Source organism: Anolis carolinensis, chromosome 2 (assembly GCF_035594765.1).
Source record: "Anolis carolinensis isolate JA03-04 chromosome 2, rAnoCar3.1.pri, whole genome shotgun sequence".
NCBI lineage: Eukaryota > Metazoa > Chordata > Lepidosauria > Squamata > Dactyloidae > Anolis > Anolis carolinensis.
Window position 1 is genome coordinate 24,817,287 of NC_085842.1, and position 17,694 is coordinate 24,834,980.

At 41.1% G+C, this 17,694-nt stretch overlaps 1 protein-coding gene across 2 annotated transcripts; it reads left to right on the forward strand.

Moving 5' to 3' along the window:
* The first annotated feature begins 1,860 nt into the window (after positions 1-1,860).
* Positions 1,861-15,868, forward strand: LOC103278059 (zinc finger protein 345). 2 transcript variants are annotated; one of them, XM_016991812.2, is made up of 5 exons: positions 1,861-2,001; positions 5,076-5,180; positions 7,132-7,197; positions 9,281-9,404; positions 11,266-15,868. In XM_016991812.2, exons 1-5 carry the CDS (start codon positions 1,999-2,001, stop codon positions 13,518-13,520), a joined length of 2,553 nt encoding a protein of 850 aa, XP_016847301.2. In that variant the 5' UTR covers positions 1,861-1,998; the 3' UTR covers positions 13,521-15,868. The 2 variants fall into 2 exon arrangements, with proteins under 2 accessions (XP_016847301.2, XP_062829656.1); XM_062973586.1 differs by having other exon boundaries at positions 7,135-7,197.
* Positions 15,869-17,694: the final 1,826 nt, after the last annotated feature.

Genomic DNA, 17,694 nt, shown 5'->3' on the forward strand with positions numbered 1-17,694 from the left:
AAATTGGTTGAAAAAGTATTTCCCAATATTCAAACCAATGATAAGAATCACAATTGGCTGAATGAACGAGTTATTCTTGCGGCCAAGAACAAAGACGTCTACGATCTTAACAAACTTATTCAGTCAAACATTCAAAGCGAGGCAGTCACATACAAGTCCATCGACACTGTTCTGGAAGGAGATGAAGCAGTTAATTATCCAACAGAATTTTTGAATTCACTCAATCTGCCAGAGATGCCACTGCACGTACTGCAATTGAAAATCGGCGTGCCAATTATCATATTGTGAAATATCAACCAGCCAAAGCTTTGTAATGGCATGCAGCTTGCAGTATAAAAATTAATGAGCAACGACGTAGAAGGAACCATCTTGACAGGACCATTCAAAGGTGAAGATGTCTTCATTCTTCGCATTCCCATAATTCCAACGGATATGCCATTTCAATTTAAGAGATTGCAATTCCCAATTTGATTGGTGTTTGCAATCGCCATCAACAAAACTCAGGGCCAATCTTTATAATTCTGCGTTTAGATTTAGACACGGATTGCTTCTCACATGGACAATTGTATGTTGCATGTTCTAGAGTCAGAAAACCAGACAATCTTTATATCTGCACAGACGATGTAACAACAAAAAATATTGTATACCCACAAGTACAGTATTGGAAAATCAAATATATTACAAACATGCTCTTTCTTTTTTCTTTCTTTTTCATTTAACCAAACTGAGCCACATCAACGCGTGGCTGGATACAGCTAGATTTTAATAATTTTGTGCATGATTTTTTGTGTCTATTGAACCACCGGTAAATTAAGATGCCACTTTCTCAGCCACTCTAGTAGACAATTTTGGATTGTGGAGTATTTTTGGATTTTGAAAAGACCATTGATACATCATGTGTATACGTATTATTTATCCTATTTTCTCTTGGCTCCCAATTTCATCATAGACTTTTTGTACCAGCTCCCCGAGACTGCATCTAGACTATAGAATTAGTGCGGTTTGACACCACTTTAAATGACAGGCCTCAATGCTATGGAATCTGAGGAGTTGTTTGGCAAAACATCACCAGCACTTTTTGGCAGAGAGGACTAAAGGATTTGCAAAACTCCCAACTCCCAGAGTCCGTAACATTGAGCTATGGGAATTAAAAGTAGTGTCAAACTGCATTAATTCTGCAGTGATGCCGAAGAAAGATTTTGGAGTGTTGTTCTTTGTTTACAGTCCTGATTTTTAATACTGGTAGCCAGAATTTGTTCATTGATGTGGTTTCCTCCTTTCTGTTGAAATTGTCCACATGCTTGTGGATTTCAATGGCTTCTCTGTGTAGACACTCAGAAAACTGAGGAATTCCGAACATGAAACAATCAGGGCCAGCTAACACATCCCAAAAGGGATTCCCCCAGGCAGGAAGCATCCAGGCTTTGAAGCTGCAAGGCCATTCAATGCTAATCAAGGCTGCTAATTGCAACATTCACACTTGTCTCAAACAGATTTCACAGATAGATAAACCCTACTTGCCTAGTTTCCAACAGACCTCATAACCTCTGAAAATGCCTGCCATAGATGTGGGTGAAACGTCAGGGGGGGACTGTTTCTGGAACATGGCCATACAGCCCGGAAAACTCACAGCAAACTCAACTTTGGTTATGAATGCTCTTTTCTGTTTTGAATGCTCTTTTCTGTTTGATAACCCTTTGTCATGGACCTGGCTGGCTAGCACCATAAATGTATTGACGTTTCCAGCTAGAGCTTGGAAAGGACTGGGTTAAAGGAAGAGAGCTCTGCTTGATAGAGAGATCCAGGGACTTTGACCAGGAGGAGAACTAGGGAGCCTTCTCCGCCTCTTCCTGGGAGGGACAAAGGCACCCCCCTTTCCTTGGTGTCCTTTGGAGGAGGGCCTTTGCATTGCTTCTGAGCAAGAAAGGAAAAAAAGAAAGGGAGGTCGGAGTGTTCATTTGCAACGCATCCCCCATCCTTGCAGCTAGACTTCCTTCTATGGTAGGAAATCAGCAGCCACATTGTTATATTTTTTGGTTCTGGTGCAATGCAGCTGAATTCAGATTTTGTGCAAGAGGAGGGCAAAGAGGCAGAGAGCTTCTCCCATCCTTCCTCCAAAGGGATGCATCTGCACTGTGCAATTAATGCAGTTTGGCACAGCTTGAACTGCCAAGGCTCAATGCTATGGTATCCTGGGAGCTGCACATTGGTGAGACATTATTATCATTCTTTGGCAGAAACGGATGGAAGATCTTGCAAAATTACAACTCCCATCACTCCACATCACTGAGCCATTGTCATTAAAGTGAAGCCAAACTGCATTCATTCTACAGTGTAGATCAGGCACGGGCAAACTTCGGCTCTCCGGGTGTTTTGGACTTCAACTCCCACAATTCCTAACAGCCAGTGGGCTGTTAGGAATTGTGGGAGTTGAAGTCCAAAACACCTGGAGGACCCAAGTTTGCCGTGCCTGATGTACCTGCACCAATGGCAATTAAAATTGAATAATAGCAGGTGTGACTGAGCCCTGTCTCCATAGGATTTATATTGGAAAGGTACAAATGTCTTTCTTTTCCCTCCTGCTCCTCTGTGATCTGTTTCCAAACAATAAAACAAAGGTACATAGGAACTGGTCAGTTACATTTTCAGATAGGTTTTCAGTAGGGCAGCAAAACTAATAAAATAAAAGTGTAGCCTTTCCCTTTTTTATTCTGGTTGTTTGGGGAGGACGGGATCAGCTTGTGAAAGGATTTGTAACCATTCCAGCACTGAGAATATTTTTTTTTAATTTCAGTATCATATGTTTTTTCACATGACTGCTCTAAACAGCAACCCATGATGATTCCAAGTTTACCGAGCTGCAGAGTGGAGACCAAATTACAAAACAAGCTAGCTTCCTCTTCTATATGTCATTCTTTCAAATATTTAATTGGCTAATGTCTGATTCTCAGCCTTCTTTTCTCCCCAACTCCCTAAGCCTCTTCTGATGAGGCTTGGTTTCCAAAACATTGATCATTTTGGTTTCCCTTCTCTTGACATATTCTGCTTGTCAATATCCTTCTTAAATTCTGCCCAGAGCTGGACACAGTGTTATTCCAGGTGAGGTCTGACCAAAGCAGAACAGAGTGAGACTGTGACTTCCCTTGATCTCGACACTAAACCCTTATTGATGCAGCTGAAAATCACATTGGCTTTATTAACTGCCGCATTACAGTGTTGTCTCATGCTCAGCTTGGGTGGGAGCATTATTAACAGAAAATATAATACCATGATAGTAGAGGAAAGTGAGGATAAGTTACTGTAGCAAAAACAAAGAGCATAGTTCAACATCTTTTAGCAAACATATTACTTGTACAAAATTAATGGGATGTAGATGTGGAAAGAAACAACTTGGCCAGGCAATTCTTGCACAAGTAAAAGAAAAATTACTGAACCTGTTTGAAGGATTCTTTCACAATATAGGCAGAGATGAGGTTTTCTTTGGCTAGGTTTATTTATTTATGAATCCCATTTTGGTGGCCAAATTTCAAGATCTATTCTTTGAAGTGTTGATGGGTTTGCATGAACACATCCCCTAGTAAAGGTACAGGTTTTCCGTCTGACTCTGGGGGGCGGTGCTCATCTCCATTTCTAAGCCAAAGAACCAGGATTGTCCATAGATACCTCCAAGCTCATGTGGCCAGCATGACTGCATAGAGCGCTATTACCTTCCCGCCGAAGCAGTATCTATTGATCTATTCACACTAGCATGTTTTCGAACTGCTAGGTTGGCAGAAGCTGGGACTAACTGCAGGAGCTTACCCTGCTCCACAGATTCAAACCGTCAACCTTCTGATCAACAAGTTATGCAGCTTAGCAATTTAACCTGCTGAGCCCCTGCAACCTCTAGCAATTAAAAAAATCCCCTACTTCCAGCTAGACAGAGGCTGAGGAGGAAATGGGATTTGAGACTGTGAAATTAGAATCATCTAGTTGGAAGAGGCCCCAAGGGCCATCCAGTCTGCTAAGGAAAAAGACACAATCAAATACCCCGACAGATTGCCATCTACCTCTACTTAAAAACATCCAGATAAGGAGACTCTGATGCACTCCAAGGCAGCAACATATTCCATTGCTAGACAGGTCTTGCCATCAGGAGGTTCTTCCTGATGTTTAGGTTGAATCTTTATTATAGTTATTATTATTATTAATTTTTTTATCCTACCTTTCCTCCCACCGTATGGACTCAAGGGGCTTCTTTGTCTAGTGCTTTATTGGCCAAAGTATGCTTGGGCTACAGTGCAACTCCTGTAAAAACTGGGGAAATATTCCAGAACTTGCTCTTAAAACAGGAAAATGCTGATGATGGCAAACCCTATGGAAATGAACAAGTTCCACTAGAATTTACTATAGAGTAATGTTGGAGTCCGTGGTGGCGCAGCAGGTTAAACCACTGAACTGCTGAACTTGCTGACTCAAAAGTCTGAGGTTCGAATCTAGGGAGTGGGGTTAGCCCCAGCTTTTGTCAACCTAACAGTTCAAAAACATTTAAATGTAAGTAGATCAATAGGTACCCCTCTGGTGGGAAGGTACTGGCACTCCATGCAGTCATGCCGGCCACATGACCTTGGAGGTGTCTACGTACAACGCCAGCTCTCTGGCTTAGAAATGGAGATGAACACCAATCCCCAGAGTCGGACATGACTGGACTTAATGTCAGGGAAAAACCTTTACCTTTACTAATGCTGGAGGATTTTTAAAAATAAGAGAAAGGTACACCCTTTTAGGTACTCCAGTGTGGGATATATGATAACTTTTGGCAGAGGCATGCCTTAGAATTGCCTGGAGGATTTCAAGAATTCTTCCAGAGTTTAAATGTTGGTTGCAGATATGTGAAAACACAAGTCTGGGGTCATACTATATGTTGAAAACAGGGCAGAGTTTTTTCTTCTTCTTCCAACTGTTTCACATCCTATAGTCTCATCATCTGCCTCCCTAACTTGAAGGGATCTCCCTCCCTTCCCTCTCCGTTTGTCCTCCCTTTTGTTGTTTTCTGCTTGTTCTCACCCCAACTTTTTCTCTCTTATCCCTTCAAGGTCCGCCTCGAAGAAGCAGTTACTGAAACATCCCCAGCAGAATTGCTGGGTTGCAGAGAAGGTGAAATGGCAGTGGCCACATCACCCAACCTCTGGAATGGCAAGGTGGGACAGGGTTTAGGATAAACCGCTTTATAAATATGGAATTCTCTCTACCATTTTTCTTTATCAACTTTCCCTTCTTGAAAAATATTCCAGTGTGGTATCGTGATAGGGGTGATAGGACTAGGGATGCATCTACACTGTCAAATGAATGCTGTTTGACCCCACTTAATGCTATGAATTCCTAGGAGTTGTATTTTCTTAATGCACCAGCACTCTTAGACCTTGTCAAACCACAACCCATAAGATTACATAGCATTGAGACACAGCAGGTAAAAGTGGCAGCAAACTGCATTCATTCTACAGTGTAGATGTACCCTCAGATTCTGGGTTCGAACCTCAGCTCAGCCAGGAAGACCCATTTGGTGATCTTGAGCAAATGTGGGTGCATCTACACTGTAAAATGAATGCAGTGTGACCCCACTTCAACTGTCCTGGCCTAATGTGACTGGATCATGGAAACTATAGTTTTATAAAGTCTTAAATCTTTTCTGGCAAAGAATGCTGATGCCTCACCAAACTACAACTCATGATTCCATAGCATTGAGCCATGGCAGTTTAAAGTGGGATCAAACTGCATTATTTCTACAATGTAGATGCAGCCACAGCCTCAGAGGAAAACAATGCCAAGATTCCTCCAAATAAATCCGACCAAGAAAACAGTGTGATAAGGTCACCATAAATCACCAGCATCTTGAATGCATACAACTGTACAAAGTGGACTCCTGCCACAGCCCTTGAGTCTCCTTTTTGGAGAGAAAAAGTGGAATGTTAATAATAATAATAATAATAATAATAATAATATTAATAATAATAATAATAACCATTGATCATATCCTCAGCTGCTGTAAGAAAATTGCACAGACAGACTACAAACAGAGGCACAACTATGTGGCCCAAATGATTCATTGGAACCTATGCCTCAAGTATCACCTCCCTGCAGTTAAGAACTGGTGGGATCACAAACCTGCAAAGGTTGTGGAAAATGAACACGCAAAGATACTGTGGGACTTCCGAATCCAGACTGACAAAGTTCTGGAACACAACACACCAAACATCGCAGTTGTGGAAAAGAACAAGGTTTGGATCATTGATGTTGCCATCCCAGGTGACAGTCGCATTGAAGAAAAACAACAGGAAAATCTCAGCCGCTATCAGGACCTCAAGATTGAACTTCAAAGACTCTGGCAGAAACCAGTGCAGGTGGTCCCGGTGGTGATGGGCACACTGGGTGCCGTGCCAAAAGATCTCAGCCGGCATTTGGAAACAATAGACATTGACAAAATTACGATCTGCCAACTGCAAAAGGCCACCTTACTGGGATCTGCACGCATCATCCGAAAATACATCACACAGTCCTAGACACTTGGGAAGTGTTCGACTTGTGATTTTGTGAAACGAAATCCAGCATATCTATCTTGTTTGCTGTGTCATACAACGTCGTTGTGTCAATAATAATAATAATAATAATAATAATAAAAATACGTACAATAATAATTAAAAAGTGTATTCAGATTTTGTGATTGGGAGACATCCTCCCTTAGGGTCCTTGTAAGTCAGAAATTACTTGGAAACCTGCAACAGTAATATAGCACAAGGTAGCAATATTTTACAAAGAAATTACTTTGCCATTCCCTTCCATACAAACATATGATTGGACTGTTAATTCCCTGTATTTGTCATTATGAACTACGCTGGCAAGGGCTGCCAGTTTAGCAAATTTTAACAACATTTTGAAGCCTTTCTCACTCTCGGGAGATTAATCCCCTTGAAAATCTAAAGCCAGCTTATGTTCATTAAGCCGTGAAATCAAAAAATGTACAAAGCATGAAATTGGACTGGTCCCTTTCAACAACTGTTTGAGAGCCATTTCTTTACCAGTTTCTATGCATATTTGACTTTTTGCTTTTTGAGTGCATGAATGTAAACACTGATGCCTCCTTTCTTTTCTCAGCAGGCAGACTCCGAACCTTTGCCTCTTGGATCTGGAGCTGAAATTGGTGCTTTGACGTTGACTCAGGTAAGGAAAACATCACTAGGAGAGATGGAAGGGAACCATTCAGGTCCTTTCCTATGTGTTGGGGTGAGAAAATCGAAAGCTATCCCCCCAAACTTTATACTTCTGTTGCTTCAGCGTGACCAGCTAAGAAGGTTACAAACTTTCCATACACAATACAACCCTAGTATCCACAGGAGATATGTTCCAAGACCTTGGGAATACTGAACATCTGGATAATAGCAAATCCTATTTTTAACTATATTTAGGCTGGAAGCACACCATAGAATCACACTGGAGGCTCTTAAACACTTCCCAAGAAGGAAGGTAATATGGTTAAGTGAAAGACAGTAGAGTCTCGCTTAACCAACACTCACTTATCCAATGTTCTGGATTATCCTATGCATTTTTGTAGTCAATGTATTCAATACATCGTGATATTTTGGTGCTAAATTCGTAAATACAGTAATTACTACATAGCATTACTGTGTATTGAACTACGTTTTCTGTCAAATTTGTTGTATAACATGATGTTTTGATGCTTAATTTGTAAAATCATAACCTAATTTGATGTTTAATAGGCTTTTCCTTAAGCTCTCCTTATTATCCAACATATTCGCTTATCCAACATTCTGCCAGTCCGTTTTTTGGATAAGTGAGACTACTTATCCAACAAACAAAGTAGTATTGAATTACTTTTTCTGTCAAATCTGTTGTATAACATAATGTTTTGATGCTTAATTTGTAAAATCATAACCTAATTTGATGTTTAATAGGCTTTTCCTTAAGCTCTCCTTATTATCCAACATATTCGCTTATCCAACGTTCTGCCAGTCCGTTTTTTGGATAAGTGAGACTACTTATCCAACAAACAAAGTAGTATTGAATTACTTTTTCTGTCAAATCTGTTGTATAACATAATGTTTTGATGCTTAATTTGTAAAATCATAACCTAATTTGATGTTTAATAGGCTTTTCCTTAAGCTCTCCTTATTATCCAACATATTCACTTATCCAACGTTCTGCCAGTCCGTTTGTTGGATAAGTGAGACTCTACTGTAGTTGATACTGATTCTGTTGTTCAGGGGGGCAGGTCCCGTCTTTCTAACAGACAATTGGTAATGTTGAGCAAGTGGGCTTATTAACAAAAGACCCCCCTCATAAATGCACAGCAGAGTGACTTACTAGCAGCAGTGTGACCCAGCACCAGTAGCCCAAAGTGATAAAAGGAACAATAACACAGAGACCAATGTTATCTCTTCCTTTGGAAGCTTTTCTTTATAGCAAAATAACATGGTTGCACTATTTACAAAAACAAGGCTTCCATAACATAAATAAAATTCCTTACATTTCCTTCTTTGCTTCCACGCTGGGCTTCTTTCTCATGCAGATAAACATCTTCGCTCTCACAGAGCCTCCTCTCACACCGAACTTACACAGGAGCTTTACACACAGCAGCTTTCACAATAGAGCTTCTCACACAATGAGGCCTTCAACCTGGAGCTTCTCTCATCAAAGCTTCTCATACCAGGCCTTCTCATACTGAGGCTTCTCTCACTCAGAGAGGCCTACATCATACTGAGACATTCTCTCACAGGGAGGCCTACTAAGACAGAGGCCTACCTCACACAGAGACCTCTCTCACTCTGAGGCTGACTAACACTGAGGCCTACCTCATTCTGAGGCATTCTCACACTCCTCAGGATGACACTAGCTTTGGCTCACTAACTCTAACAGGCTTCGGCCTACTCACTCTCCTCAGGGCGACACAGGCTTATTTAACCCTTTCAGTGCTTGACTCATATTTTTGTAATTAAAATTACTTACTGTATATATTTGAGTATAAGCCGGGTTTTTCAGCCCTATTTTAGGACTGAAAAAAAAACCTCCTCGGCTTATACTCGGGTGAGGGTCCTGGTGGGCTTATATTCAGGTCGGCTTATACTCGGAATATATATGGTACATGTATTATTTTTCTCTATTATTATTGATATTGTTACATTTATTATTGTTCTCTATTAATTATTATTATTACATTTATTATTTTACTCTATTATTGTTGTTACTTTTATTTTACTCTATTACTATTACTTTCTTTTTTCTACAGCTGAAGTTCTTTAAGGAGGTGGCTGTGTATTTCTCCAAGGAAGAATGGGCTTTCCTGGATCCAGGCCAAAGGGCTCTCTACAAAGAAGTCATGCTGGACAACTATGATATTGTAGCCTCTCTTGGTAAGAGCGTGTTTCTTGTGACTGAGATTTGCCACTTTAAGTGTAGCTTGGAGAAAAGAAGGCTGAAAGAAAGGGATATGAGAGCCATGTTTAAATATTGGAAAGGATCTCTCATTGAAGAAAAAGCAAGCTTGTTTTCTGATGCTCTGGAGACCAGGACACAATGGAGCAATTGGTTCAAATTGCAGGAATAGAGAGTCCACTGAAATGTTAGGAAGAACTTCTTGACAAGTTATTTCACTGGAGGAAGGCAATGGGGTATTTTATTACAGCATAAATGAATGATGCCAGGAGAGGCCTTTTTTGAAACAGGAAGTGAACAACAACGACAACAATAATAAGACTTTATTTATATTCCGCCCTATCTTCCCGAGGGGATTCAGGGCGGATTGAAGTTGTTTTGGGTAAGATGCCCGACAAATGCCCTAAAACATCTTGAATTGTGGTACCCAGAACTGGTACTTGGTTAGATCAGTAGAGGATTACCCTCCATGGGATTGTGAACAGTCTTTATTTGAGGCCAAATGTGTCTTTTTCTGGGTTGCTGTGAGTTTTCTGGGCTGTATAGCCATGTTCCAGGCTGGAACATGGTCACACAGCCCGGAAAACTCACAACAACCCAGTGATTGCAGCTATGAAAACCTTCGACAACACATTGTCTTTCTCTGGTTTAAAAGCATTATTTATAGGAGAGGAATTGATGACCATCTATCAGGGGTGCTTTGATTGTGCTTTTCCTGCATGGCAGAAGGGGGTTGGTCTAGGTGGTCCATGTGGTCTCTTCCAACTCTATTATTCTATGATACAATGAATGCTATAATAGCGTATTTCCACTCTGTGGGACACTCTCCTTGCCATTTTCAGAATAGATTCAAGGATTGTAATTGAAAGGTAGCCAGTCTTTTCTGTTGAGTAATCCACTTAGAGTACTGAAGAATAACATACACTGCTATCCTACAGGTTTTCTATCCAGACCTCACTTTTTTCCTCCTGAAAACAACCAGTGTGCATCTAAACCAGTGGTTCTCAACTTGTGGGTCCCCAGGCATTTTGGCCTACAACTCCCAGAAATCCCAGCCAGTTTACCAGCTGTTAGGATTTCTGGGAGTTGAAGGCCAAAACATCTGGGGACTCACAGGTTGAAAATCACTGATCTACACTGTAGAATGAATGAAATTTGAAGGCACATCAACTGGCAAAGCTCAACGCAATGGAATCTTGAGAGTTGTAGTTTTACAATGTCTTTATCTTTCTCTGCCAAAGAGTGCTACTGCCTCACCAAACGATATATCCTAGGATTTCAAAGCATTGAGCCTTGGCAGTTAATGTGATATCAAACTGCATTCATTCCAAAATGGAGAATCCCCCCTCGTTTCCACATGGATAGAAACTTGGGAATAACTATTTTCTCTCTATTTCGGTCTATACCTTTATAGGCGTAGTGGGTTAAAGCCTTGTGACTTGAAGGTTGGGTTGCTGACCTGAAGGCTGCCAGGTTTTAATCCAACCTGGGGAGAGCGCAGATGAGCTCCCTCTATCAGCTCCGGCTCCATGCGGGGCCAGAGAGAAGCCTCCCACAAGGATAGTAAAAACATCAAAAACATCCGAGCATCCCCTGGGCAACGTTCTTGCAGACGGCCAATTCTCTCACACCAGAAGCGACTTGCAGTTTCTCAAGTCACTCCCGACATGAAAAAAATAATTAATATTGGTATAGAATGAGCAGAGGAAACAAGATGTAATCCTTGGGAATATTGCAGTAAATAGAGAAGTAAAATAGAAACGTGATTTCTGGCAAGATGCTGAATTGCTGCCCAGAACTCTTACAGGATGTTGTTGTTCTTTTTATTTCATAAATTAGATGGTGATTGGGACAATGAGAAGTATCGGCATCCCGCTCATATCAGCAAGCATGATGATGCCAAAGACTCTGGAAAGTATTTTAGTGAGAGTCGACCACTTTCCCAGCATGAAGGATATGAGAAAGGAGAGAAAAATGCTAAATGTATCTTGTGTGGAAAGAATGCCTATGTGACATCAGAACTTACTATACATGAAGGAATTCATACAGAGGAGAAGCCATATAAATGTGTGGACTGTGAAAACATCTTCAGTACAAGCTCAAATGTTACAGCACTTGAAGGAATTAATACAGAGGGAAAGCCATATAATAAGAGCATTGAGTGTGAAAAGGCCGTTAGTTTGAGTTCATGTCTTAGTACAGATGGAGCATCTCACACAAGGAAGAAGATATATAAATGTAAAGTATGTGAAAAGATCTTAGGCAGTAGCAGATCACTTGCTGTCCATCAGAAAATTCATTCAGGGGAGAAATTGTATAAATGCACCGATTGTGACAAGAGCTTTGGTCGGAAGGAGCATCTTACAAAGCATCGGAGAACTCATACGGGAGAGAAACCCTATGGGTGCACGGAGTGCGGCAAAAGTTTTGGTGATAGCGGATCACTTACTGTGCATCAAAGAACGCACACAGGGGAGAAACCATATAAGTGCCTGGATTGTGGGAAAAGCTTCTGTCAGAATGGGCACCTCAGGCAGCATCAACGGACGCACACAGGGGAAAAACCATACACATGCAAGGAGTGCGGCAAGTGCTTTAGTCAGAATGGGGACCTTAGGCAGCATGAAAGAACTCACACGGGAGAGAAGCTGTATAAATGCATGGAGTGTGGGAAAAACTTCAGTGAGAGTCGATCGCTGGCTGTTCATGAACGAATTCACACGGGAGAGAAACCCTATCAATGTACAGAGTGCGGACGGAGCTTCAGCGTCCGTGGATCGCTTACTAAGCATCAGAGAACTCACACGGGAGAGAAACCGTATAGATGTATGGAGTGTGGGAAGAACTTCACTGATAGCGGATCACTTGCTGTGCACGAAAGGACTCACACGGGGGAAAAACCGTATCAATGTACAGAATGTGGCAAGCGCTTTGGTCAAAAAAGGCACCTTAAGAAACATCAAATAACTCACACTGGGGAGAAACTGTTTAAATGCAAGGATTGTGGGAAGAGCTTCAGTGACAGCGGTTCGCTCACAATACATCAGCGGATGCACACAGAGGAGAAGCCGTATAAATGTAAGGAATGCGGAAAGAGCTTTAGCGTAAGCACGTACCTTATAATACATGAAAGAAGTCACACCGGAGAAAAACCGTACACATGCACGATATGCGGGAAGAACTTAAGCAGTAGTGGATCTCTTACCGTGCATGAAAGAACCCATACAAGTGAGAAACCATACAAGTGTATGAAGTGCGGGAAGAACTTCATTCGGAAAGAGCACCTCATGAACCATGAGAGAATTCATACGGGAGAGAAGCCCTTTGAGTGCACAGAATGTGGAAGGAGTTTCAGTGACAGTGGATCGCTTACGAAACACCAAAGGACTCACACAGGGGAGAAACCATATAAATGCACAACTTGTGGAAAGAGCTTCAGTCAAAATGGGCACCTCAGGCAGCATGAAAGAACGCACACAGGGGAGAAGCCCTATAAATGCCAGGAGTGCGGAAAGAGTTTCAGTCAGAACGGGGACCTTAGGCAGCACAAAAGAACGCATACGGGAGAGAGACCATACAAATGCATAGAGTGTGGGAAAAGTTTTAGTGATAGTAGATCGCTAACGGTGCATGAAAGAATTCACACAGGAGAGAAGCCCTATAAATGCATGGAGTGCGGAAAGCGCTTCAATCTGAGTGGATCACTTACTAAGCACCAAAGAACCCACACAGGGGAAAAACCATATAAATGTATGGAGTGTGGGAAGTGCTTCGGTGATAGTGGGACACTTCTGAAGCATGAACGAATTCACACAGGGGAGAAACCCCATAAATGCCCGGAGTGTGGAAAGTGCTTCAGTAAGAAAGAACATCTTCGACATCATCACAGAACTCATACCGGGGAGAAGCCTTATTCATGTGCAGAGTGCGGAAAGAGCTTTAGCACAACCTCACACCTCACTGCCCATGAAAGAATTCACAGTGGGGAAAAGCCCTACAAATGCCTAGAGTGTGGCAAGAGTTTCAATCAGAGAGGGAACCTTTGGAAGCATCAGAAAACTCACAAGAAGAAAGAGACCCTTGAAATGCATTGAGTGAGAAAATAACTTCTGTAAGAGTGGATCCCTTACAATTCATGTTTCCTGGCACACTATACACAATACTAGTTAACACTCCAGCCCCATGATGGCCTTGTGACCAATTTATTGCATCTTTCTTCTGGTTCTCAGCCAGCATTGGAATACATTCCAATAACTCTCTGCAACTTTCATATGGTTATCTATTTGTCCTGGCTTTAGGCAATATCTTTCCTCTCACACAGTAAAGTCTCACTTATCCAAGATAAACGGGCTGGCAGAACCTTGGATAAGCGAAAATGTTGGATAATGAGGGATTAAGAAAAAAGCCTATTAAACATAAAATTACATTATGATTTTACAAATTAAGCACCAAAACATCATGTTTTACAACAAATTGACAGAAAAAGCTGTTCAATACACAGTAATGTTATGTACTAATTACTGTATTCACGAATTTAGCACCAAAACATGGCAACATTTACTACAAAAACATTGACTACTAAAAGGTAGACTGCCTTGGATAATACAGAACATTGGATAAGTGAAGCTTGGATAAGTGAGACTCTACTGTATTTGTTTTCTGGTGACAAAATGTTTTTCTTGGTTGCGTGGTTTTTAGGCCTATTCCTGGAGTTACTTGGGGCACTGATTCAGAAAATTGCATTAGATACATTGCATCAGCTCTAGATTCTTGGATATGGTTTTCTCTGGATGAGCAGATGATGAAAGATAGATGCCATATGTTCTGCATCTCAAAAATGAGAGCTGTTAGGGCAAATCTGGTGCCAGTTTTGAAATCAGCAGGTCAGATATACCCAGAAAGAGGTCTAACATTTTGGCATCAAAACGTTCACATCGTAAAGACTGGACTGTCATATCATCACCATACCCACAAGCTTTGTATTTCTGTGGCACGCAGCCTGTCTATAAAGTCTGTTCCTAGGCACATCACTCAGTGGTGAAGTCAATTTAGTTTCCAAAAGCTTCTTCTACAAATGTCTTTCTCTCGTGTTAGTCTCAAAGATGCTACAAAATCCCTTTGAATACTGATACTCCAGCCTAACAGTAATTTCTTTGAATTCTGTTCATTGCAGAGGATTAGCTGCCTCAATTCCTAGGAGTGTGGAAAGATTTCCGTGAGCTTTGGTGAACATGAAATAACTCATGGGAATTTGACAGCAGTGTGCAAATCTTAAGATCATTTGGGAGCTTGCCACCAACCAAGACACTAGTTACTTAGTGAAAATTCTTTACTGTTTCTTCCTTTTCCCCCCCTCCTGATTTTTCTTTATTAAGCAACATATTCTGTCCAACAGGACATCTGTTTCCCCTAGAGCCTTGTTGATTCCTTCTGTATTGGATTGAGATGGTGTTTCACTTTCAGAATCTAATGTTTACCTTTTCATTTCTTTGTATACTTGCTGTATTTTAAATATATTATGCTGAGATTAGAAAAGTTTTATCAGACCCATTAGGCAGTCACCTGGCAAAATGGTTAGCTTTGCCCCTAATAGCAGCTGCTTGCTATACATTCGATAACTCAACATAGGGGGGATATAGGAATGTGGGGAAATTTTCAGTTCATATTGGGCATCAATAAGAGAGGGGGCAAGTAAATGTATAGAGTGTGGGAAGGACAAAAAAATTTTTTGTGTGTTATCAGGGTGGGAGCAGAAAATACATAAAGAGGAAGATTATGGATTTGGCTCATGTAGGCTCTCAACTAGTGCCTACTCAATCACTTCATTCATACAATTTGCCATATTGACCACATATTTCCGGGTTTGTACCTGCTTAGTGTTGAATCTGTGGCACAACTCCATTTGAATGTAAATAATGTTTCTGTCTATGGGCTTCAACTGTGGATAATTCTGAGATTGACCCAAAAGAAGACCTCTTCCACAACATTTCTCCAAAGACCTTAGGATCATCACTCTTTCAGCTTCCAATGCATTGGGGTATTATAACAAGTTTTTCCCATTGAGAAACCATCTTGATTAGCTGTAAGGATAGCCTTTTAATGCAGAGAATGGCTTCTTTGTCTTCATGTTTCTAATATGGATTCTTATTTTAGTATCTGTTCTGATAATATTGACTTCCACTGTAATCAATGTAGACCTCTTGTGTATTTGAAATTCTTGTATTTGTGCTGTGTTTGATATTTAGTTGAATTTTTTAATGCATTTCAGTTTGTTTTTTGTGTGGTGAAATGCCTTGTAAAGATTGAGCATCCAGGTACTCCAAATTCCGAAATCAAACCACTTGGTCCCAAGTATTTCAAACAAAGGATACTCAAACCTGTTTGAATACATGTCTACAGCACATAATTATCCATCTATACACATAATAAAAGTGAAAATGTGTATGTATGTGTTTTTGCTTGGCTGGGGTGTCCACTTACGCAGACAGGCTCCCACTTCCACAAATAGCTATAGCTCCCACTACGCAGGAGACACCAATGGCCCTCCCTCCAGTGACATTGCAGGTTATACCGAGCGCCAAAAACATGTCCAAGCCCCCTGCCCTGCCCACCACCAAAGTGAAGGCTTTCATACGGAGACAATTTCATCCTAGATTTTCTGTTTTTCCTCCACCACAGACATCCGAGTGTTTTTTACTCTCTTCATTGGCATGGAATTTGCATGACCCCGCCCACTGCCTCTCCCATAACCCTTTCCTATTCTTTTCTATGGCACACAGCAAACAGAGGAATTGACCAGCAACTGAACATACTAGAGATTTAGGAAGAATTCACCCAATTCCCAGTTGTAGATACTGGGATGTATAGTTCACCTGCAATTCAAGAGCACTCTGAAATCCACCAACAATGGACCTGGAACTAACTTGACACACAGAACCCCCATGACTAACAAAAATACTGGATGTCTTTGGAGGGATTTATAGGAGTTCTAGTTCACCTACATCCAGAGTGCATACTTGCTATGCCCAAATTTGAACACTGGTTAGTTTTAAGGGGAATTGGCCCAGACATTTTGGTGTTCTAGGTACTGGGATTTATAGTTCACCTGCAATCAATGAGCACTGTGATGATGAAACTCGACCAAACTCGACACACAGAACCTCCATGACTAGCAAAAATATACTGGAGGTCTTTGAAAGAAATTCACCTTGATTTGGCAGAGTTGTAGTTCACCTACATCCAGAGAGCACCGTGAATCCAAACATCAATGGATCTGGACCAAACTTGACACACATACCTAATATGCCCAAGATTGATTACTGGAGGGGTTTGGAGAAAACTGGCCTTCCTTTCTGCGAGTTGTAGTTCACTCCACCAATGATGGACCTGGACCAAACTTGGCACACAGAACCCTCACGACTAACTCAACCTATTGGGAGAGGTTTGAGGAGACTGGCTCGCCATAGTAGAAGTTGTAGTTTACCCTACAGCCAGATGATGGATCCAACATAACAAATTTTAACTACTAATGGGAGTTTTTCAGGGTTAACCTGTTGTGATATCAGTTGTAGTTTATTCACAACCTTATGCATTTTGTACAATTTAAAAATTTGATTTTTTCAAATAACCCAGACAACACCAGGTACCCAAGCTACTATTACAATTAAAGCAATAGCATAGATATTTGCCTGAATATTTTCTAGTCACCTGGGTGTTTCTTTGTTTAAAAAAAGATCTCTCTAAATAAAGCTTACTTTCTGTCTTGATTTGGAGGAAGGGAAAGAAACTGTAAGTTTGTAGTCAAACTGTTTTGAGAAGATGGATTGCTGAAAGTTTTCCGGGCTGTATGGCCATGTTCTAGTAGCATTCACTCCTGACATTTCACCTGCATCTGTGGCTGGCATCTTCAGAGGTTTTGTTGACAATGAAGCAAGTGGAGTATATATATACCTGTGAAATGTCCAGGTTGGGAGAAAGAACCCTTTTCTGTTGCACTTAGCAAGTGGAATAGTGGGTTCATGCAAGAAAGTTCATAAAAGTGTTGTAACTTGCTGTATGGAAAAGATGGGGAGAAATCAGGAAGAGAATCTGGCTTTCTATTATTAATTATAACTATTCTTCTTCGTGGTCCCTGTGAAATGCGCACATATGGCTTTGCGAATTTCACGGATGACCACTTGAAGAAAGACGAAGCAACAATTCCTTTTTCGTGGTCCCCATGAAATACACACAACCATATGTGCGAATTTCACAGGTGACCACTTGAAA